The sequence below is a fragment of the Dreissena polymorpha genome, chromosome 1 (assembly GCF_020536995.1).
Source record: "Dreissena polymorpha isolate Duluth1 chromosome 1, UMN_Dpol_1.0, whole genome shotgun sequence".
NCBI lineage: Eukaryota > Metazoa > Mollusca > Bivalvia > Myida > Dreissenidae > Dreissena > Dreissena polymorpha.
This window is the reverse complement of record NC_068355.1, coordinates 148,033,152-148,059,130: the sequence shown is the minus strand read 5'-3', so window position 1 is coordinate 148,059,130 and position 25,979 is coordinate 148,033,152. Positions and strand designations below refer to the sequence as shown.

General features: G+C 35.3%; 1 protein-coding gene across 1 annotated transcript; it reads left to right on the top strand.

Moving 5' to 3' along the window:
- Positions 1-1,343: 1,343 nt before the first annotated feature.
- LOC127855030 (bicaudal D-related protein homolog) lies at positions 1,344-24,281 on the top strand. The gene is made up of 11 exons (XM_052390322.1): positions 1,344-3,138; positions 6,539-6,724; positions 8,996-9,136; positions 16,250-16,396; positions 17,896-18,081; positions 18,888-19,028; positions 21,414-21,608; positions 22,082-22,252; positions 22,824-22,975; positions 23,086-23,206; positions 23,360-24,281. The coding sequence occupies exons 1-11, from the start codon at positions 2,899-2,901 to the stop codon at positions 23,480-23,482; spliced, it is 1,803 nt and encodes a 600-aa protein (XP_052246282.1). The 5' UTR covers positions 1,344-2,898; the 3' UTR covers positions 23,483-24,281.
- The last annotated feature ends 1,698 nt before the right edge of the window (positions 24,282-25,979 follow it).

Sequence of the window (25,979 nt, the reverse complement as noted above, 5' to 3'; positions counted from 1 at the left end):
ATATCGCAAATGATCAAACCAAACAGTTGTGTTGATTTCTGTTGAGTTTTAGCGAAAATGGATAAATTATTTCCGATTGTCACGATTTTTTTTTAATGAACTGCGTTTTACTCATCATTATGAAACAATAATGAAATGAAATATGAACATAAAAATAATACATTTTTCTTTTTTTTTTTTTTTTGCTTAACACAATGAAATTAAGGATTAATTTATGACTTAGTAAAATAATATTGGATTTTTCCGTTTTTAATCCGTTGATCTGATAAACAATCGGTTGTTATTAAGGTTGGGAACTAAAAGCCTCATCTGCGCACGTGTATGTGTGTATTTCATAGTTCATTTAGAGACCCCCCACCCCGCTGTTCTACCAGAAATCATTAAGCGCTATTAACTAGGTTATCCTCAGATTTGGACTGTGCAAAAATACCGCTTGACTGAGTAGCACGTAAGGGACTATTTTAATAATTCATAAACTTACTCTTCCGCGACACGTATAGTTAAAAAGTTTTTTTTTAATTTGTCCATATACGATCCGTTCAAAATTATTCCATTTAACACGGTATTCATATTATGTTTCATGTTTTAAATGCTTGTGGTTCAATAACTGAAACCGCGCCGCGAAATCTTTCTCGGTGCGGATGAGGCAATTATCAGGTTGAGTGTATCTAACAAATCTGGCTTGCAAAACTTGCTATTAGCTTTAGTTGTTCGCAAGCGAAACAACTAAAAACCAAGAAACATTGAAATGTGCATTAGCGATTGAATTTACACTGGTGCGAGTGCCTGTACTGTAAATATATGTCGTTGAACAGCTACAACTAAGTATCAATTTTTTTAGCATATACTTGTATCCTTAAAAATAACCGACTTTAAATAAATTTAACTTATACAACCTGATTTACTTAAAACATAAACCATGACGGTAAAATAAAATACTTCATAACCGATTAAGAGGGCCGGATGGGGGTTGGTAACGGTGATCGCCACCACCCATTCAAAAGGTGTCTCTTTTTTCACTTCCGTGAACTTCATTTTGTTACTAATGCTTTCTGCACCAAAGCGAAAAACCAGGCAACTATCAGAAGAATGTAAAATAGCAATAGAAGATCAAATATTACTTTACAAACATACTCATTTATGCGTTCATGATAATTGCACGGTACCATTACATCCTGGAGATCTGTTTTTGAAATATTGGAAATGGTTAAAAAGTAAACCTCCTTTAACCCAAATCATGCATCCGTGTCTTCGGGCAGGACTAAAATGGTAGTGCATACGATAAAATTTCTTGTCCATATCATTATGCGTTATATTTCATCATATTTCGCTATGCTCTCTTTAAAAGCGGCGCAACTGCGTCGTGGATGTCGCATTAGCGATGTATCCGAGCCGGTTACACAGTGCACAGGTAAATGTGAACCTGGTAATGGAAAATGGATCAATATGGGAACTGCCATGTAGGGCTAGAGATAAAACGCAAAAGCATAACATTACCGCTGTCTACCGACACAACGGGATTGTCGGTGATTCGTGGATTATTGGGAAATATCGAGCATCAACATCACCGATTCAAAGCTAGAAACGAGATTCTTTTTCCGACTTCTTTGTGAATCATGCGTTTTCGTGATTATCTTCAACGAAAAGGCACATAGTTATCTGCAGAACTTGTCTCCATATGTGACCATTCACCGCCAACATGTCGAGCACCCATTAAATTTCCGTTGTGACTAAGTGTGTTATTTGACGGGTCTTTTACGATTGCCATAACGTGTGAACGTGTCTCACACCACGATCGACAAGCCGTCAGAAATGAATACATCGAAATTCAAAGGTGGACTTTATAATGGAGTCTTTTTGACTTATAAACAGCTGACGGCTATACACTCGATTTATAATTGATAGGTTATGCGGGACAGATATATCGATATAGTTTAATTTGCGGTGTCTCATTTAATGAACGAAATGATATCGGATTTTAATTTATTCATATATACGTAAACAACGAGAGGGACAAACTTATTTTAAATACGTTATTTATACCTGTTGATCGGTTGATTTAATAGAATACTTAATGGATTGAATTTTGTTATTCGTGTTACGATTAATATGAGTTTCATGGATGTACAAATCGTGTGCTTACGCATTATCATGCTAAGGATGGAAGTTTCCTTGGTAACTCTTAAACTTCGTTTACCTATAGACATTGTATAGACAAGGACGACGTATTCTACATTGATGTAGCATTTAGCATTAATGAGACTTTTGTATATAAATGTATTATACGTTTGTAGTTTCTGTAAACAGTGTCATTTTGTTTCATCATTTACTCATTTATCGATGTGTAAATTGACAGAGTGTGTTATTACACGTCACATAACCGTATATGACGTTCTTTTACGTTGAATAGTCACTATTGATAACCATACAGCACTTGAGATTTACATAAAGTATTGTATTTAATATAAAATTAGTGCTATGTTATTACAAGCTATATATACTAGTCACGGATCAATTGATTTAAATAGAGAAAATAAAGTTTTAAACACTTTATAGGTCGAATGAAACTTACAAATTTTGAATGAAACTATAATCGAACGTTTTGTGTCTCCCCATAAAGATCAGACAGATAATCTTCTTAATTAGCAGATTTTTAAGCAGTTATTGAATGATATTTGAAAATCCGGCAACAAAACACGCAAGAGTCGAAATGTTTTAGTTGACAAATGGAATCTCTTTGGAACAAAACACCAACAAAATGGACCAACGCTGGCGGGTAAAAAGTTGAGAGCAATCATTGAAGAAAAGTCACTATCGCAATTATTCATACAGGATTTAAAGTGATATTGAAGTAACGCAATTTAAAACGGATTTAAATTGTAAAAACTAAAGGAAAAGATGGAAGACGACGTGTATGGTTTTGACATTGGGGACGGCAGAGGGGCTGCCTACAACAAGGGCCACACAGGAGCCAGCTACGGGGATGTAGACGACATTGACCTCCTACGAGCTCAACTCGACCAGAAAGAGAAGGACCTCATGTTGGCTGCTGAGCTCGGGAAAGCATTGCTTGAGAAGAACACCGACTTAGAGAAGAAAATCGAATTGGCGAATGAAGAGTTCAGTCAAAGAATTGAGGTGAGACCTGTACAGATATTTAAATAATGATGATGATGATGATGATGATGATGATGATGATGATGATGATGATGGTGATGCAAAATTCAAATGGTTATCTGTTTTTTACACGTGAGTTAATTCTTTACTCGAATCGACATTGTTGTCTTATCTTTACCTATTCAAGCATTAAGTCAATGGCTCGATCATATATATAATAGGCTGTACTTTGATCATTATATTTCTATCCGACTTGCTTTTAGAGTTTTGCTAATATGCAAATTGTATCTACGGGAAGAGGAAACACGTTCGATTAGTCCTCAAGTGGTATCAAGTTAATATCAAGTAGATTTCTTTATTCGTCGCCATAAAATCAAAATATACCACATTTTGGTGAGTGCATTGTAAATGGTTCGCAAATGTTACGTGGCAAATGTTACCACATCGATTTATTGGTGATTGTGAATATTTATTGATCTATTGACAAATAAAAGATAGGACTGGTTCTTATCTCATTTGTGTTTGTGTAGAAATCAATGCGTGTTAGCCTTGGAGTACGTTTATCAATGGTCGTATTATATTCTCAAGCGATATGCTGTCATATAAAGCTATAGCCTAACAGAGAAAAAATAAATCGCCCGTTAGATCTATAGGAAAGAAATTTGGATATACGAGATTACGTACAGCTATATTTCAGATGTCATAAAAGGATTTATATATTATAACTAGGAAACTAAAAGTCCATACGGTGTTTGGGTATTATATAGTTAATTAATTAACGCATATACATGACTATATTGATAACCGGCGCGTCTTATCAATTTGTACTTTCAGCAAAATGATTAACGACTCTTCGCTTTATATATTGCAGTTAGAGAATATATATTGTTGCTCAAACCAATATTGTGGCTCAAACCACTTTCTACTTACAATAATATTTTCTGGTAGTTTCATCAGGTATTATAAGACACTTTTAACTACTGCATACATGATTGGTGCTTTGTTTACATCGTTAATACATAACACGGTTGAAAGATACACCGTATCGAAAAGGGATATTATATGCGCTTTGTTTGCATACGGTTTGCACGTAATTGATCGTAGTATGCCTAGCATGTATACTTATTTTTCATCTCTGTTAGACTGACCCCATATGAACAGTGATTTATAGACACATTATGACATTGACAATATTGCATTGTGACAGTGCATCAGGTGGTTTAAATCTACCTACTTACGACAGTTTGTAAATACTCGTTCATCTTCTCTTAACGAAAAGCATTCATATTGTCATGTACGCATGTTATTAGATTTTCTTTTAAGGACACATAAGAAAAGACTGTTTTGACAACAGTGTTTCATATTTCTTTTTAATATGGACTTTTTGTTTAGACAATATAGATCCATAGCGTAAGGGAATGCACAAGCCGAAGGAAGCGAAATTTCTTTGCCGACCTGTAAAAAGTTTATGTTGATCAGCTGCAACATGGCTTTTTATGGCACTTTAATTTCCACATTGGAAGAATGATCAGGAATGTGCGGCAACATGTTTAATTGCGAACAGCCATGTTAAAACAAAGAATTGCATGTATAGCACGAGTGTATTCTTGCACATGCATGTTCACGCGCGTAACAACAGTTACATCAGCTCATGTCGACTGTTAGCTCTGTTAAATTAATACATGATTTTGTTTGGTTTGCCGTCAAGGAGAGCCGTATTAGAGAACTTAGGAGAGATTACAAGGTACATATGCGTCACGCTCCATGCTTTGTTTACACAACGTTATGGAGAGTTATTCTTTCTATGGGATTAGTGGTCAAACGTTACAGACATCAATCTTAAGCCGCTAATAATCTTACACAACCTGTGATAATCGCTTGGAACCCGACTGTTATTTAAGTTCAATGAACGCTCTATAAACGGTCGGCGATTTGTTGACAAAACAATGACCTCATACTAATAAGTGTTTTATAAGTATCCAGTCATATTATGGACTCAGTGACGCATTTTTTCATACAAAACAATATTACAGTAAAAAGAGCTTTGTCACCGACAAAACAGAAGTCCTCTCCCGTATTAATGTTGTGAGCGTTGTATGGAGTTATGATACGTTTTATTAACCGAACTTGAGTACTTGTAAGTTGTTCAGTATGCATGTTTAAGTTATTTAGTATTCATGTAACCATAGCAACCACAAATCTTGTCTGAGAAAAAGATGGCAAAAGACGTGCATTTTCACCATATATCTACATACTGAGTTTCATAAACCTAACAAGAGTACTTGTTTAGTTGGTGCAGATTCAATATTGTAGTTAATACTTATTTCTGAAAATATTGCAAGAAAAAATTGTGTATGACAAAAAAAGCAACAGACAACGCCTGAATTTTATATATTTATTCAGTCATCGCAGGATCATGATTTCTCGGACAGACAAACAGACAGACGGACAAATTGACGAAAACAACATGCAATAACGTGCATATTTCCCATCTTGGCTCTCTGTCCACACGCTGAGTTTCAATTACATAGGCTTAGTACTTTTTGAGTTATCACAGGATCAATAATTTTTTTACGAACATACGGTCAGACAGACAGACGTACTAAACCGAAATAAACTAAACTACGCATATTCCCCACATATCCTCATAAACAGATAAATCAAACTAGCTTTTTATTTTTCTTTAATAATTGCAGATCCCGATGATATTTTTCCAATTGTTTTCGAAACAATAGCATCTGTAACAATGTCAACCACACACTTTGTTAAAAAACAATAAATAATGTGCATATTCGTCATTTTGCCCTGTATCCACATACCAACTTAAATAGACCTAACATTAGTAATCTTTAGTAATCGCATGATCCATATATATTATTGTTGAATAGTTTCCGTAACAATCGGAACCACACTTTTTGTCCAATAAAAAACTCATTTAACGGGAATATTCCAGATATGAAACTTCTTTATATACTCATACGAAGTTTAATTGAGTCGTGTTCTGAGAAAACTGGGCAAAATGCATGTGCGTAAAGTGTCGTCCAAGATTAGCCTGTGCAGTCCGCACAGGCTAATCAGGGACAACACTTCCAGCTTTTATGGTAATTTTAGTTTCAAGGAAGCCCCTCCTTACCGAAAATCAAGCTTTAGCGGAAAGTGTCGTCCCTGAAAAGCCTGTGCGGACTGCACAGGCTAATCTGGGACGACTTTTTACGCACATGCATTAAGCCCAGTTTTCTCAGAACACGACTCAATTAAATTAGCTTCAGTAGTTTTTTTTTCAGTTTACGTAGGATCAATATGAACAGTCGGCCCTACTCATACGGAATTATAGTTGCTTATGCATTCATTTGTTTCAAAATTAGTGGTCGTAATCATTCTGTTGAACCCTAGGAACACCATATACGTCTTCTTGTTTCAGGAGTTGGAACAAGAACGCTACGGACTTCACCTGAAACTCGAGAATCTACAAGGCGAGTACGAATTGACTGTGAAGGAGTTGCAGTATGACGTCACGCAAGCACGTGACGAGCTCGAGAGAGCCGTGCTCGACGCACAACATGACGAGAAGAACAACACTCGCCGAATACAGACCCTCGCGCAGCAGGTGAGAAATGAAAAGCGAGTTTAGGGACCTACTGTACTAAAAACAACAACAACAATATTTAGATATTATTAGTGAGGTTTGGGGTCGTTCTCTCGAAAAGCTGGTGAGATATCAAAAGGGGATAAAGGTTATATACATTCATACAAGAGGCATAGGATGGGAGGGGTGGTTGCTCAGATGATCACAGATTCATAAGTAGAAGACGAACAAGTATATAATTATATATATATTTTATACAACATTTATATAGCGCCCTTTTTATACTCGAGGTGTGCGTTCAAAAGCGCTTTTATTTTTCACTGATCACTGGGTCATAAGTCGTCCGTTAACATCTTATAGGACCATAATAAAGTATAAGACCATTGAGGGGTTCATCGTTACAACGCCGTGTGAAAGTGTGTATTACACACCCTCACAAAGCTGGCAAGAGAGGAGGAGAGGTGGTGGTTAGGCATTAAACTTACTTCGAACATAAGGGGTGACATTTAGAAGGACGTTGAGGCCAACTGGGTATTACAGACTCTTGCACATCTAGAAAGCAGGTGCTGGTTTGGGGGTTTTTAGAGTTGGAACTATAAGTCCGGACATATTAGAGAAGGGAAATGCAGTAGAGATACTCAGGTGGGGGGGGGGGGCAGTTTATACATACGATATCGAACGTATTAAATCTTGGTAAGATACATTGCAGTTTGTGGCTGATATGCATTGTGTCGATGTATTAAGACATATATCATCCTTTTAACTAAGTTACTGTATTAACAGTGAATGCACACATACGAAATAAAACTGTTAAGTTAGAAGATCCCCGAATAGTCCATATCGTTGTCGTGATCCTTTCGCAATTATGCGTACCAGCTTTCTGATTGCTGAGTTAAGTAACATATTCGCAGAGGCTTAAGCGCGTGTATTTACTTTCTAATTAATCGTGATTTATATACTAAAGCATGCAAATGGTCCACTTAACAAATTGTATCAAAGACCAATAGACACTGTACAAATAATATTCGAGACCTTACAACAACATCACGTATTCGACCATAGCTTTCGTATTTAAACTGCTTATGAAGGTCACCTGACTTTTACATCGACAGCTCAATCACTATGTAAAAAGAATCAAAATTAAAATGTCAAATGTAATTGCTATCACACATAATACCAAGACATCCGTCACTTCGTTGAAATAGCGTAGTTAAAACAAAATTACTCGAAGATAAACGGGGTTTCGTTTAAGCAAATAAGGAATGGCCTAGATGATATACACAATATGCAAATTACAACCGCAACACTGGCACGCTGTAGCGTAAACTCGGTGAACTTGCATTAATAATTTATTTTACCTCCGGCATCTGTTCGGTTTATAAATACTTTTATGACAATTTATCACCCGTCATTCAACCGTCAGTTTCTAAAACACGGTCAAAATTGTTAATGTCACACTTGCGTGATGATTTATACAATGCAGTACTCTTTTTATTAAACATATATTTTTAATATTTGTACCGATACATCTTAATTGAAAATAGACAATTATAATTCAAACGTTGTACGCCAGAGCTTTTTAAATGTTGTTGATTACAAAAGCAATCATACGCCGTTAATACAAGAATGTAATTAGTTTAGAACGAACGAGCCTACTACGCTATTTTAATCAGAATTTCATTTCCTTTTCATTTTGCATCGAGTTTCCAGGAAGGTGGTGTGGTCCAATGACTTGATAATCTTATTGTCTATGCCAATGTACGGTTAAGCACTAATTTAAAGACAAAACCCTAAATTTGTAAGACATGAGCGAGGGAAGGGTAGCTTTGGATACGTGGTTTTTCTTACTTGACTTTCGGAAACTCACGTTGATGAACATTATGTCGTTGTACGTGCATCATTTACCCTATGTGACAAGTCTTCCTTGAAAAAAAATCATAATTTCTATGACTTAATACACCTTATTATTTTCTGTTGTATTTGTTTTAATACATTTTGTTGAAGAAACATCATTTTCACTGCATGTTACACAGGCATAATTAACCCATTTATGCCTAGAGCGTCTAGAAAAAAGGCCTTGGCAAACAGCGTAGACCCAGATGAGACGCCGCAGAATGCGGCGTCTTATCAGGGTCTGCGCTGTTTGCTTAAAGGAATTTCTGTAAGAAATATTCTCAATATAGAAATAAATATACAAACATCCCCAATTTTGGAAATAAATTGATCCAACTTAGAAGGATGGGAGAGTCCACTAAGCATAAATGGGTTAACACTCGCAACCGCTTCTTTCAGAACGAACGTCTGAGCGAAGAGTTGCAGCAGGCGCACATCCGGGAGAAGCAGCTGGGCACCAGCCTCCAGAGCAGACAAGAAGCCAGTCTGGCCGGCCACGTGGCGCAACAGGCCGCGCAGATCGAGGTTTTGCAAGAACAGGTAGGGGACGCTGTGTTCGTCTACCATATACGGGGCTGCGTACATTGAACAAAACACTAAAACTAAATTTTCATTGCGGAAATCAATGTAAAGTACTTGAAATGGGGCAAAATGTTAAAATATATTGACTTTTTACTAAATTGTAATTACAATTGAAACCAACGTAATTTTAGATAGACAAGCTACTGACCAAACTAATTTCATGGTTTTTATACTTTTATTCATGTTTTACTGAAATGGTTACACAGGAGACATGCGGGTAGCACTTGATCAAAGAAAACACTTTATGAAAATAGTGTGTTTTTTTAAAATCTTATTACTGAATTCCTCTTGTGCAGTTATGCATTTTAGAAATTCGCTCCATAAGAAATTTTGTTTTCAAATGTAGTCTAATATATATTTAACGCATCATTGACGATGTTCAGTTTACTAATGAACCTTGTACATTCCATACCATTTCAAAATATTTGTCATCCGCATGTACAGAGCGGAAGCAAAGTCAACATACGCGTTTTGTTTTCGTGATTACTTGGCATAGCAACCATATAATACCTTGGAATATATTTTTAAATAAGTCTTGTTGTTCTTTCTTCCACGAGATATTTACAAATCCAGCAACAATTACAGCCGTTGTTAATTATGAATAACTTAATTTTTAATGTTTTAAAGTAGCTTTTAACATACTTATGATGCAAATTGATAATGACTATGTTACAATCAACTATACATATATGAATGATGAAACTGCATAATCAATATCAGCAGAGAAATTGGTATAACGGTACGCAGCCTGTGTTTCATTTGGTCATTTCCTAAACAAAGCATTTATACAAGACAATGCAAACAACATAACCCTGAACATCTAAATGATTAAAACTAGGATCCACGCATTGAAACGGTAAACGTGGCGGTATAAACCTGTTGAAGGCACTCAGAGCCTTCCCGCACCGGCGCAAGCTGGGCAGGCACTGCGTTGTCCGTTTTAAAGTCACGCATGGTTTCATGGTCTCGGTGGGGTACAGGGAAGCTCATGACTTGACTGTGGTCTTGTCTGGAACTACGCTAGCCGTATATGGCATAAGACTCATTTTTGCATGACTCGTTTGTAAAACTAGGAAACGGCCTATTAAGGAAGGATAAATTTTGAAATAAAAACTGTGTTATTTCGCCGCCTCAATGATAAATATTTGAACGCAGATGCCATCGACGCCTCCCGGGATTATCTGGCTGTCTGCTGTTATTCACCAAGCCTGTTTTGTGACAGGTTGATGTTCAGTGAATATGACACTGGCCTTGTTTTTCTTACTGCATTTTCCAGGTCGATAAAGGAATACCGAATGCCAGGGAGCAAAGGAATTTTTACATACATATATTTCTTACGTAATAATATATTTGATAAATATAGCTATAAAACAATGTTGTTCATAATTATTTTTCTAAAATATTTTTGTTTAATATACCGGGAAATGACTCAAATAATTTTCAGTAATACATCTTTGGCAAATAATGCTAATTTTACGCAAAATATGTTATAACTTGTCATAAGTTTTTTTAATTGTATTAACCTATGGTGGCGGTTAAAATTATTACGTAATTTAACTTAAAATTAAAACGTAAATATTTGCGTCTTTCATGTTTAAAGTGGTTTCAAAAAAAATGTGGCTGCAAATGAATTGGAAGTTGAACTCTCCACATATGTCTTGAAATTCAAATTCAGTAACTAGTAAAAAAATCTTTTGCTTTGATCAATTTCAAAATAACAATCTTTTTCAACAGGTAAATTGCGGTTAAACATTAAAATTTACAGAGATTTAAAACATATGGGAGAAAAACTTATCTTTTGAATAGGAAACCAATGATTAAAAAGATTACTATACCAATGTTGAATTATTGGTCTAGTTAGAATGATTTAAGTTTGGTCAGAAATAAATAAGCAGTATGTACATTATGTGAAATCTTATGTTCTGAACAACCAATGATGCAAAATAAGCTTTTTATTATGGATATCCACGTACAATTTAAAATACCTCTTTTCAAGCAAGTTGTACAAAGTTCTGTATAATAGATAACATATTTAATACTGTTTACCGGGAACAATTTAGCACCAGGGTCAAATATCTAATGACTTGGATAAATCTTATTCGACATGCTACTAATTCTACCAATGGTATAGAAGCTCGCCAGTCATCCGGATACTTCGATAACGGATGGCAATTCGATTACAGAGAACAACACAAGCCACGTGCGAGAGGCGATTTTACTGCATTTATGTTCTGTTCATGGTTAGCAAACACATATTCGTGTTGTAAACAAATTCGCGAAAGAACGGTGGATTTTATTTAGAAAGACGAGAAAAGTCATCGGCAATTAGCAAGAACTGGATAATCAGGACGTTTTTTTTTCAACAAAATAAAAACACTAAGAAAAAAATCAAGAACGTATTTAATATTCGAATTAAAATATCAATACGTCCATTTATGTCACAACATGTTTAACTTGTAGTTTACTAACCAATTTGGGGAAATCTTAATGTTTAAAGCGTCGGATGCCACATTGTCATGCACACTTCTTTTAACGATCATCTCAGGCTCCGTTATCCTAAAAATCCTTTATCAGGAATGAAAGTGTCTTATACAGCATACCAGCCACATATAAAACCAGCTTTATTTTCTTTCATTATATACTTTCCATATTTCAGTCTATTTTGAAGCACAGTAATTTCTCAACAAGTTGGAATTGGAAACACGATTTCCAAGTATTTTCATTTTATTTTAAGGACGTACGCGGCAGTTTAGTTTTACGCTTATTTGTTTTGACTGTAACACCGGTTGCGCAATACGTGTATGCTTTTTCGGATATTCGGATAAAAGCGGGATGCATATTCAATAAGGGAATGATACCAAGATATAAAGTATTATGAAGTTTAGAAGATTGATAAACAATTTGTAGCCTCTAAATAACACAGTAAGAATCGACCATCATTCTTGCGACTACAAAAAACTATTTTTTATCACTTGTTTGTAACAACAAGCAAGAATCTCACTACGGAAAACAGTAAATACTTCCTTATAACTGAAAATGTTTGTGTCGCAAGTACGATATGTTTAAAACGGATAGCTTTCCTTAAAATTCAGCAATTTGTCATTGAATAATCATATATTTAAAACATGCCATCAAAGTATATGTGTTATATATAAAATATAATCAAAATCGTTATGTACGTTTCATGTTATGCTTAAAAATAAATCGGAAAACTTTAATTTCTCAAACAACGGCTTAAGATATCAGCATTTATGTAGTGTTGTTTGAGATAATTTACTACATAGAATATCCGATGAATTTAAAATTTGCATCCACGATGTATGTGCACCTTGCCACACGTGTATAATATACTTGTTTTTTTTCGCGTAATGTTTTTTTTCTCTGAACAAAATGATTCGAAAAAAAACTAACATTGTGTTTATTTTTGGTCAGCAATTGATTAAAAAAACACATTGGTGCATTTGAACGTACGCCGGTACCGCACCTGCAACCCATTTATAATATACACATAACGTCTTATTACACGAATGCAATGCAATCAAAATCTTTCTACCTAAATACAGAAAATCCTTTTTTGTGACACGCTGAAATACTTAAGACAAGACATGGGATCACGTGTAGCATACGGGAATTTGATAAGGCCCGTATTCTGGAATGGGAAAACAACAGCCTGGAAAAAAACAGTATATAATGGATTCTCAATCAGATGTATTCTTCTAACATTTGACAGAACAATGACCCGCATTATATTGACCAAACAGGATCGGATATTTATTTATTTAGTGCATTTTCAGTAGCGATGCGTTGGAAATTAGCATTTATTGTTTGACTGCGAGTTGTATTTTGAATTGTAATTGTGAACAAACGAGCCTTGTGACTTAGTAAATATCCCCCTCTAAAGGCGGAGTGATATAGAATTGGCCTTGTCCGTCCGTACGTCAGTTTTGTTTTTAAGGCATTTTTGCGAGGTGAACCCACACGTTGAAATAGTCGTTTAATTCAAAGCTCAATAAAACATATCAAAACACCCGTCACCCTCGATTTTTATTTTAATATAAGCAACAGATGGATATATCAAACATTATGCTATATGTAATACAAAGTAATTAAAACTGCCGCTTACGTTCTAAAAATGTATGTTGTACTTTTAAGTATCTGAGTCATTGTAGATTTAAAAACAAAATACTGATTTCAGTATTATTACATTACAGTGGCGTATCAACAACTAATATATTATTATAACATAAAGAAACTCATTATAGATAACGAAGTTTATGTAGGTATTGAATGTTTGCTTTACATACGCCATAATTACCTTCTGTAGTATCTCTAATCACATGCGAACTTGTTTGTAGTATGTAAACGTTTTCCTAAAAATGCAATACTTGTGTTATATTTTATCGTACACGAACTGTTAAGATAAAATTGGCTGTTTTTCATAGATATTTTCCTAGCAATTCCAATAATATGGCACTGCGTTTATATGCATTAATTCATACAAATGATATGCCGTGAATTGGTGAAGCCATATCAAGAATCACAATTAATACCGTGGATATGCCCCATTAATATGTATTGTATACACGTATTGGTTTTAATTGAATACTTAATTAACCTAATATAATGATCTCGATATACATCATTTATAATTTGTATTGTCATTATATTCAAATCTACATTTGCATACAACAATAAATTGGTAAAGTCATGTCAATAATTAAAAAAAGTGGCATGCCCCTTTAAATGTATTCAATTATCTTGTTTTTGTTTGGTTCAGTATAAATTTATATTTGTTTGATCTTTCTACACATTATTTGTGTTTTTACTTAAATTAAAATCTTCATTTGCATCGGCATACATAAAAACATTGGTCAAGTCATGTCAACAATTACAACTAATACCGTCGATATGCCTTTTTAAATGTTTTGTAAACATCTTTTTTAAGTTGGATGCTGCATTTAACTACTTTTATTGATCTTGTTACACATAACTTGTGTTTTCATTTACATTTAAATCTAATTTTTCATTAGCATACAGCAATACATGTACATGATTTCCACTGGGTTTTTGAATTATATTTTTATACATGCAGTTAAACTGCATTTGTGAACAAACGAGCCTGGTGACCTATTGTTTTCTTTTTATATTTGTATTAAGTTATAACTCATTAAACATTTAGGTTAATTTGGAAAAAATCTAGGTTCTGAAAGGCATGTAAGAATACAACAACTTTGATGCATTTTATTTATTTTCATATGTGAAATTCTGTTGTTTTTGTTTTTGTTTAAAAATGATAAAAAAACATGAATCAATCAATTAAAAAAAGATTTTTATTTGCAGTCAAATTAAATCAGTATTACATATTTTGTGAGAAATAGAGGTTGTTTTCAATACTTTTATCATTAATTTATTCAAGTTTTATGTTATTACCTTATTGGTGAATTGTTCTTGTGCTGAAATATGCTTGTTGTTCAAGTGCGAATTAAAAATGAACAACACCGGTGACCCATGATTTTTATTTTTCTATCCACAACAGATGATTCTATCTAAATACCAAAACTTATCAAATTCTACGTGAAGCAAAATTTGCATTAAAACTGCAGCATGCGTCCTTAATGTTTACTGATCATATAGTTCATGCATTTTTTCGATGGAATTTTCTTATTTTTGGGCCAACATATTCCGTTCTGTCTTGAAATTATTTATTTGCAATACAAAAGGATATAGCTCCGCTATGCCAATTTTCTCAAAAACGCATATTTCGGATAAACATTTGAAAAAGACCGAGGAACATACCTCTCGCACTTGGCTTTTTTGTTCTTTGTTAACGAAGTCCCATCCGTTATCGAAGCAATCGGGTGACCAACGTGAAAAGATGGCGAATTCAATGTTTGTTTTAGCATAAAATTATAATAAAACTTAAGTTAAAACGTGCATACAATACTGTTATCTTGATAAGCCCACATCTCTGAACCATACATCACATGGGACCGATCAAACGATCAAATTAACATGGCTTTGCGGATCAAACTAGTCCTTTGAGTCGTGTTCTAAGAAAACTGGGCATAATGCATGTGCGTAAAGTGTCGTCCGAGATTAGCCTGTGCAGTCCGCACAGGCTAATCAGGGACGACACTTTCCGCCTAAATTGGATTTTTGCCAAGAAGAGACTTCATTTAAACGAAAAATGTCATAAAAGCGGAAAGTGTCGTCCCTGATAAGCCAGTGCGTACTGCACAGGCTAATCTGGGACGACACTTTACGCACAGGCATTATGCCCAGTTTGATCAGAACGCGACTCATTTATAGCGTTTTCAAATTTGCGATTGTAATTGAACATGATGCATATATAACTAAAATCATTTTGAGTATCTTAAGGATAGTTAATTTTTTTATTAAATTACCACTGAAAGTAAAGACTATTGTTTAACTGTCATAAACAGATATGTGCCGAACTTTTACCATAGTATAGCGATTGTTGCAGCAGACTTTTGCATTCAGCTAAATTACCGTATTATTCGCATAGAAGGGTATGAATGTATTAAAGAATACATCTTAATCATAATAACTAAGTCGATAATGAACTTCGGAATAAATAAATCAAGACATTCACAGTAAGTAGACGTATACAATGTTATATAATACGGAGACAAGGGAAACAATGTTATATAATACGGAGACAAGGGAAACAACATTGGCGTTTAAGTTTTAACTTGTCTGTGCACTCTTAAATGAGTCAGATTAAAAGAATTGATGGGGTGACAATGTCAATCGAAGGTCAAAGACGTCCATGAGTTTATTTTAATAAAGCATTTTAATAATTTTTTTAAAAATTTTCCTTTGTTAGCCTGTGCACTAATAACAGAATGAACAACTTGAAGAAATGTTTGAAAAATAAAACGCCAAGACGGTGATGACTACAGATGGTTAATTTTGCACGACACATACGCTAAATGAAAGTATCCATATTCTTCACTTACCTAGTATTAGCTCAAATGATCTGTGGTAATCTGATTATCTATGGCAATCATTATCTGACCTATCTGACAGTCGACCTTGTATGTTCTCTAGAACGCGTCTCTTGACAAGATGAAGAATGACCTGGAGCGGCACCTGGCGAAGGTTAGAGAGGACAAGGACGCCATCATGAGCGCTCTTGAAGAGACGCAGGAAAAGGTCATGGTCCTGGAGAAGCGAAAACGCGAGCTTGAGACGCAGGTGAGAGTAGGAGATAGCCACTTTAACTATGGAGTATGAACACCTTATCATTTGCGCCGGTTCATCTGGTATTATAAGACATCGCATGAGGTTTTAATGAACTAACATGAGTCTGTGGTGTGATTGTGTGCGCGCGTGTGTGCGTGCGTGTGTTCATGCTCGCCTGTCTGTGTGTGGAGTTGTTTAAGGGGTATGGGCTGGTGTGTCTGTGAACCACGATCGTGGTGTCAAAACTGACGCGTTCTATTTATTGCCATAGGTTTGTTATTTATGTAGAACAGTTTCGTGTTTTAAAGGTGTTCAATGGCAAGATGGCCTGTTATGGAGTAAAGTCCTTTTGGACAAATGAAATCGGCGGGTCCACTGATGACGCACTTACTGTTGTGCACTTTGCTTAATAATTTGTTTAACTCTGAATCGATGCTGGGAATTGTAAGCAAGCTGAAGCCTCATTGTAATACATAATAACAATACCTCGTATACTGTCAATATTTTTCAGAAAGCCACTAATTGGCACTATGAGATGATTATTTTAGTGCTGGGGATGTAAGTATATACGAGCCGTATTTTTATTCCTCACCAACATGAAAAGAACGTTTTACAACAAAAGTCGATAAAACCGTTGATCACATATCACACAAGTGTTCGAGGGTTATTGAGTATCCCACGATAATTAACATCAAAGACCGCTAATAAGATGACTTAAACCTTATATAGTGATATTGCTTCGTTGATGATGATCAGATGGAAGGGGGGTGTGGGGGGGGGGGGTGGGGGTGTGTGTGTGGCGGGGTGTGGGGGTGTGGGGGGTCGCAGAAGTGGTACACATGAGGCTTCACGGCGCCACAATATTTGTTGTTGAGTCATTACTCTAAGCTTGACTTTGATGTTGTTTTCTAGCTGTACCGTAGTTCTAATCTACTATAAAAAGTCTCCTGAATCATCCTTGAATTCGAAAACATATGGTATCCAGGCCTCGTTTTGTTAAATTGCTTTTACATTAAAAAAATATATTTTTCGAATATCTTAATACTGAACATTTTTATTTAAAAAATGCAAACACAAATCAATAAATATATTGTTTAGATTTGTTACATGTTATCCTTTGCTTATAAGTAATCAACATAATGATATAAAGCCATAAAAGAGATAAATTGAAGAATCGCTATTGTTCATAATTGATTTCAGCCAGTTGCATTTCTTAAAACATTCAAATGAGAAAGGTAAGCACATATCTATGTTAAGTGCACGCCACACGTTTAGTTAGAAACATTGACAATGCGTTCAATAACTGAAAGATAAGAACATTGATCGGATAGCACAGTTTGTGATATTTATTTTATAAAATTACTGTAAACAGAGTTTAAATAAATAACGCAAGTCGTATATATAGGAGGAAAGTTCACGCAACTCGATCAAATTTATTTATTAGTTTGCATGTTTAATTGTCTGCTTAATTGATGTATTTAACTTTATAACAAATACACTCAAACCTTCAGATTGAACAAAAAGAAGATGACATACGGCATCTGAACGAGAGGAATTCTCATCTGCTCACGCAAGTCGATAGTCTGACAGAGAAGGCGTCTAATAGCAGCGGCCACTCCATGACGCTCTTTAACGAACTCACGCAGCTTTCCGGCAACAACGACGTTACCATGACGACCGACTCTCCCATCAGCCAGGTAATACATCAGGACGATGTCACAATGGATAGACATGACTCATATATTTAATGGAGGTGTTTTGAAATTGCGTCTGGATCTGTTAAGAGAAATGGGGATTATAATGTTCGTAGAATGTTAAATCAAAGCGCTGAAGGCACTGAAGTTGTTCGCTGTTGTCGTCCTTGATTAGCTTGTGCGCATTGCACAGGCTAATCAGTGTGCACATGCTAATCTTATTTGATGTGCATTTAGCCCCGTTTTCCCTGAAAGCAGCCAATATGTACAGATTTCAATGATAAAAACTAGACTGGTCAATGTCGTCTTACAAGCTGGTATATACACTCACTGCTAGAGCAGAATCATTTGTCGTCTGCTGCAGACAGGCAGCGGTAATCGTCCCTAGCAGAGTGAGTTGCGGTTCTTACCGTAGCTAAGGCTTCTAAGCACATACTGATTTGCAAAATATGCTCTGTAAATTTAGTCGGCCGCTAACGCGACCAACTAATAAAAAACCATGGTTACGTTCACTATTTTTATTTACTATTTCCATGTTGTTGTTTTCGTTTTTACCGTTAGGTTTTAAAATTGATATCGCAACTAACCACTTATTATTAAAAGTGAATTTGACTGGTTTAGTTCAAATAACCTCTGTTTCTGAACACCTTAAATTACATGTTCAATAATTATCAATCAGTTATGACATTACGTACATATCAATATTTTACAACCTTCTCATGATCAGCGTGATGAAAAAACAAAAACAACAGAAAATGTGTTATTTTGGCAAGTTCTATCTGCTTATTATACCTGCCGTGGTGTTGTAGTATCCTCCCAGTATGTTCGGTGAAGATGCCATCGAATGCGATGACGACGAAGACTTCCTGATGACGTCATCATCACCAACGAAATATGACGACAACAAACACTTTCAACAAAAGATATCGGACTACCAAAATGACAAACATGTAATCATTTATATAATTACTTCATAATGAATCATCGGCAACCATTTTCACAGTACTCTTGCGTTTAGTTTGGTGTTTAAAGACGTGGTCATTCGTTTATAATTATGCTTTTATTATAAACAAACCAAACGATGTTTATGTACAATATCAACCGCTTTAATTCTCATTAAGTTCTGTAAGTCTGGCTACTCAAGACATATTTGGCATTATCAAATGCTGAATCTGTATAGTTTCAGAAAGTTGTTGTTTAATTGTATTCATGAACTGTTTTGCCTTTCTCAAAATATAAATATATCGCTATTGGCAATACTGGCATTCTAAAAAGAGGGAAAGATATTTTGAAGAAAAAAACTGCAAGCCAGTCCCGGATTACCCATAAGGCAAAGTAGGCAACTGCCTGGTCCCCGCGACTTTAAGGGGAACCATGAGATCTCGAAGAAAAATTCAAGACGTAAATATACATTGCACAGTGCTTTTTTTCTGAAATGCTTAATCTAATTATTAAGATGTAAAATTGGCATTTAGGTATTAAAATGACATTTTATACAAGGCCATTGTCACATTTTCCCAGCCTTGGCACTAGTGGGCTACTTTACACGAGTTAAATCGACTGGGCACCGGCGTTCTAGTAGGCACTGGGCCTAGGGCGTGGGCCTAAAAAGTTGTACTGCCTATGGGCCTCCAGGGTGCTAATCCGGCACTGCTGCCAGCCTTTGGATTTTTTATTTACATTTTGCCGTGCCTGTCTTGGCGATTATCCCCGAAAATACTTTAGTAAACGTGTGCTTTTTATCACATAAAGGTTTGAAGACTCCGGTATAACTAACAGTAATCGGGTTACCAGCGAAACATAAACAAACATACGTTTTAATTTATAACAATTAAACACAGTTCAATTTAAACATTACTGAAATGTGAGAACAATAGTCATTTTAATGTGCATTTGTCTAAATTATGCGTGTATTTTCAAAACAAGGCTATTATTTTACAGAATCTTTAATATTTCAAATAACAATAATCGATGGTTATATTATTGAAGCTTTAAATTGTCCACAGTCCATAGTCCATACCAGTCCGCATTTTACTGACCTATACAGTAACTTTCGTCAAGGGAATAACTCCGCGAAATTTTTAATATTTTGACATTACACATTGCCAGCGGTCTATCATAGTGTATATTTGTGATAACACTTTGTTTGAAATAACATTTTGATTCACCATTTGTTACATTTGTCTTTGAGGCATATTTAACACTCTTGACTACATATTTGACCGACGATGACTGCAAACATAAACAGTTGGGCGATACCTTTTGCAAAACATTTAGGGAGAGGAAAAAACCATGACGACACTAAACATCAATGAACACACCTGTGGTCAACGCATTGGAACGGTCAGACAAAATCATAGCATTCGTGTTAATTGGGACACATTTACCATTCACATGGCCCTCATTTATTCATAAATCATTTAAGTGCATATGCGATTTAACTTGATAGCATCACAATTCAAATCAAACTGATAAAGAAATAAATTAACAAAACAACAACACGTAAATTGTTTTTGTTAATAAAAAACGATCGACATTAAATTTTGATGAGGCCAAAGGTATGACTTATATCGCCGATGCCTTTCTGCGCAATTCTCAAACGTATTACATCCATATGCATTTACATGAGGTCGAAAGAGGTTCACAATCGGATCGGAGACAAAACAAAGAAGAGTTTCTCAATTTAATGAAAGCGAGCTTGGAAATAAAGAGGTGTTTTAACTCTGTTTTTTTTAATTATTTATATGTCCATCAGAAAACTTTCCGCTTCAGATATTATTAACAAAATGCCAATGGCGACCGAGCAACATGATCCATCGGTATAAGTATTTTAAGTCATTGTGTATTGTTTCTCACCTGAATTTTAATCTGCAAATAATTTATTTTACATATGATACGTTTCTAAGTATAATTCAATACATGTTTTACAAATTGGTAGTTATACTAAATTAGTAAAGTATGCTCCGATATTGACATTTCGACAATACTGGATTAAGTTACTCGTAGAACTTAGCCGAAATCGACACGTATACTCGATATAATTGCAGAACCAAAAGTTATGTCTGTGTTTCGTTAGAATACCCGTTTAAAAGTAGAAAATATAGTTGAAACCATGACAATCACCCAATATGCCCGACAACGAAATCTAATGTTTTTCTGAATACGCATGAGTATAAGAATATAGACATCTTATAGACACGTGTATTTTACTCCATGGATTATTGTACTAATACATGAGTATGGCAAATGTGAGGTTACTTTTAAAATCCAATATAGCAAAGTCCGGTTTGGGTCGCAATTGTTGTGAACGTTCGTTGGCATGTTGTTTTTTTCAGATGGAGGATGAAATACTTAGCGCCTACCGCCATTTACGGAAGCTGTGTCAGGACATCCGATTACACATGGGTGACCGGATAGAGCACGCAGACGAGGATCAAACTGAGGACAGCGGCTCGGAGACCGGTAGTCTGTTGGACGTGGTCAGTGAGCTACGGGATACCGTACACAGCGCGATAGAACAGACCAACCAGGTACGCGATAGGGTTGCGTATCGTGAACTTTATGATGCATGCACGCGAACATGTGCGATTACACATTGGAATAGGAAATTGTATAAGGATCAATAGAATTAGATTTACAGTATTGAGTTTTAATTTGGTTGATTTTATGTATCTGTATGGATTATGGATAACCGAAGTTATAATATGGCAGAATCATAAAATGCTATGAATCTGTTGTTTTCAAAAAAATATTTTCATTACTAAGAAATGTTTGAATAAATTAATCAAACGGCTAACAAGATACAAACAATCAATATCACTATCATTTAACTCAAAAGTATGGATGATCACTAAAGAGCCTTGCCTTTTGTTATATCCTGTCATTATATTCGTTCCGCCATTATTATGACGTACAATAAATAATTGATTATACAACCGCAGTTCTTTTAATGTGTGTCAGCTACTACGGAGGAAGCTGAACATCAATCATTCTTGCCTTTCAGACCCAAACAAGTCACCTAGGCGAAATCCAGCGTCTCCATACGCGCGTTACCGAACTGGAGCAGGACTTGGCAAGCTGCCAGACAAGCCTGAACAACATTCGGGAACAAGTTAACATCCGAGACATTCATCTGCAACAGAAAAACTTTAAAATCAATGAATTGTCACGACAGGTGCGATTTAGTCGTCAAGTTTCAATTTCAATATGTCCTGTAATGATTATCAGTCAAACAGTTATATGTTTTCTGAAATGATTTGGCGTTTGCGTGATGCAAGAAGTCCGCGTCCATTAGTTTTGGATTAAGATATGTCATTGTCAGTAAGGTTTGTCGTTTGCTGTGGCTTGTTATTTCAAATTCAAAAATATTTAATATTAATAGGAACTTGTTTGTCTTTGGTAATTAAAAACTCATTTAATAGCATTTACACGCTTACATTTGTATCTTCTCAATTATCTTGTTCATTCATTTAAAGTCTTAGTTCTAGACTTGTCTCAAATACACCTCCGTTGTTCTTAATCCCATATAGAAATCGTTCCAAATCATGGCGACATTTTAAATACGCTTATCGTGTTGTTTTAATGTTTATAGGCAGATGAACTTGCACTATATTTGGTAGTATTATTTATTAGTACCTTACCTTCCAGCATTGCGACCCAAAATCACCTCTCGCTTCATAAACACATGTTTATATTTCCATAATTGCCACATTCGTACCCATATTTGTATCGTCTGCACCGTGTAGGTGTCCTCCCAGCACGAGGACATCAAGATCCTGTCCGGTCAGAGGGATCGTCTGCAGGAGCTGATGGCGGGAGACTCCGGCAAGCCGCAGATGTACAGCGCCATGGCACTGCTCCGACACGCGCGAAGGGAGAGGGACGCCGCCATTGAAAGGTAGATACAATTATTTATCGCATCGGAATTCTTCGATCTGTGTGATGTATGGGTTTTGAAACATTTTCCGTATCATCCGTATGAAACGTATTTAACTGATGGGGTTGCAGGCGATATTCAATGGAAAAGGACCTGCAGCAGACGAAATATGAAGTGATAGTCCTCAATCATCAGCTCATGGAAGCCATTCACCAGAAGAACAAAGTGTCACAACTCTTGGACCAGTGGCAGGTACTACAGAAAAAGTTGTCGCCCATATATTAGTGAAAACTAAGAGAACTAAGCGCAATATCTGTATTACCATTTATAAAAATAGAACATGTAATGAATTAGGTTTTAACCAAGCGGAATTACTCGCACCTATACCACATTTTTTGTTTTCAGTCGGATATGGCAAATTTACTTGGGGTGAAAGTGGAAATACCTGCCAAGTCTGTGACGTCACAATCCGCAGCAAATACAATATCAACGGAAGCAAACGCGAAATCGACTGATAATGTGACTTAGGAATGTTTTTTTGTTAAGTTATACTTGCTGAAATTGTGTTCGCTTCTTTCATCACTCTATTGTTCGGTGTCTACGTCGACAGTTCTTCGTTATTCGTCGTGATAAATAACTCAAAGTGCGCGAACAATGTGCTCATGCAGTCATTTTGACGTTGTTTGTTGAGCTTTTTGTTTCGTTTGTAAACGCATTGTCATTGGGACATTACACATGTAGTTCACGCTTATAATAAGTTTACAGTTAGCTGTCTTTTTACAATGCTACCAATTATTTTTATTTAAACCTGAAACGTGTTTAAAAAATTGCATAGGCATGAACGTCCATTAGAAACTGCTTGTATAACATTCACAATTTTCCCATGCATTCTTGCCAGTTTAAGCTAGTTATTGTTTCAGTGATTTAAATATTCTTGCGTTGTATAGTATTATACTAGTATTAGTTAAATTCTCATGTTTTCGGTTTCGAAATGAGATTTACATTTATTTATCCATTTGCTATACGAGTAGTGTGGTAACTGGGGAGTTCTTCTCAATTGTGTGAGTTGGTTCATTATTACCCTTGCACTTTCAAAAAGAACTCTTCTCGAAAATGCCACCTTTACTTGATTAAATGCTCTAAGTGTATGTTTTTGGAATAAGTTATCAATATTTATTGAATGTTTTACCCAATCAGAATTGAAAATATATTTAATTCTAATGTGGATTACGTTCATTGAATAATGTGCCCATGTACAGTTGTGAACTTGACTTATTTGTGATAGCAACAGATATGTGTAATAATGAAATAAACACGGATAGATGTTTGTCTTATACAATGTCTGCCATAATAATTCGAAAGATATTTGCATAGAGATGCGCTCGATTCGTATAATTCACGAAGGCAAACTCGTTGACAATCGAATGTCAAAGATCCGTCATTCAAACAAACGTTGATACAATTTCACATTTGTAACATTAAATGGTTAGCAGATATGTCTTATGAACATATATTTATCTAATTCCGAAGGACTAAACTCCTTGTCAATCGAATAATATTGATTCATCACTGAAATAACATAAACGTTTACGCATGGTAGGCTTCAAAATTGCTTATTTTAATACACTCTGGTACACACTGTTTCGAAATAACAATGCGTTACATCCTCAACGATGCATTTGTACGATAACCGAATTGTCGAAATTGTCCAGCCATAGCGAGATGGTCTTTTTGTACTGTGGTTCAAAATTGAAACCCCTGTCTTATTACTTATTTGAACCATTGTATCCCTTCAGTGACTGTTTATTATTTTAAACCATTGCAAATTCTTATTATAGTTTTGTTATTACAAAACATTTACTTTCATTTCTTCAAAAAACTAAACAAACTAAAACGTGTTATGTCCCCTAAACACCAGCATGTCATTAGTAGAAACAGTTATTGCAAGCTCAACACACGATGTGCTTTAGTACTTCATAGCATACCATCAACACAGAGAGTCCGCTTTAGGTATAAGCCCATTTCAATTGCAAATCGTAAAAACACAAAAGTTAACAAAACTGGAAATGTTTACTAATTTTATTATCCACGTGGTGTAACTTTTCTTTTCTAACGTACAAACATCAAATGTCGTATACAATTACATGAGCAGTTCGAACGTACGCTATCCTTGCTGGCTGACTACAAGCCAACTTATTTGGATGATTTATTATCTAACAAGAGAAAATACTGATCGGTTTACATGGTCCTGCAAAACCCAAAATTAACACAGTATACACGAGATATTTATTATAATTTTGAGTTAAAAAAAATCCAAGAGCCACGTTTATTTTAGGGGCTAATTGCCGGGTCTCATGAAACTGTATATTCCTGGTATACATTATGCGCTAAGATTAAAACTTCCATGACTCTATATTTATATTAATTTTCCATTTATAATACAAATACATTTTTGCTGATCTACGGATATTTCAAATGATGAAATAGGGCGTTGAATGCAACTTGTTGTTTAAATTAATACGTGTGTATCCCAATCTCATGTTCTCGTGCTATCCCCAATCGAAATAGCGATGAGAGATCGCTAAATTAATATTGTGATCTAGGAGGGTAGTGTCGCTATCTCGGCACACAATAACAAATGCCGTGCTATTAACTTTAAACGACCTCAGGTATTCTTAAATACTACATAATTGCTTTAGAATAAAATTGCTACAATTTTGCATGACTTCACGTCGTAATAAAATGCATTCGAATAATGTTCTTGCGTTCTTACTCTTGTAATTCACCGTTAGATAGTATGCACTGACGAGAGTCCGCTCTTTCGAGTATTTAAATAACGGTTTATATCGTCTTTGTGTTATATTTGTACTAGTGACTATTATTTGTCTTCATTACATTGTTGTATGAAGTGTTGAAACAATTACGCATTGTAACTGTACCTGTACTAACGTAGTCAGTGTCTGTCGAGCTATGAATAGTTAATGCATTCTTACTACCTTTTGCTGATATTTTTTTCCTATTAAAA

Coding starts and splice junctions, on each gene's coding strand:
- LOC127855030 (XM_052390322.1), top strand. CDS start 2,899: ATGGAAGACGACGTGTATGGTTTTGACATTGGGGACGGCAGAGGGGCT. Junction 3,139..6,538: donor AGTTCAGTCAAAGAATTGAG/GTGAGACCTGTA, acceptor TTCTTGTTTCAG/GAGTTGGAACAAGAACGCTA. Junction 22,253..22,823: donor TCAATGAATTGTCACGACAG/GTGCGATTTAGT, acceptor TGCACCGTGTAG/GTGTCCTCCCAGCACGAGGA.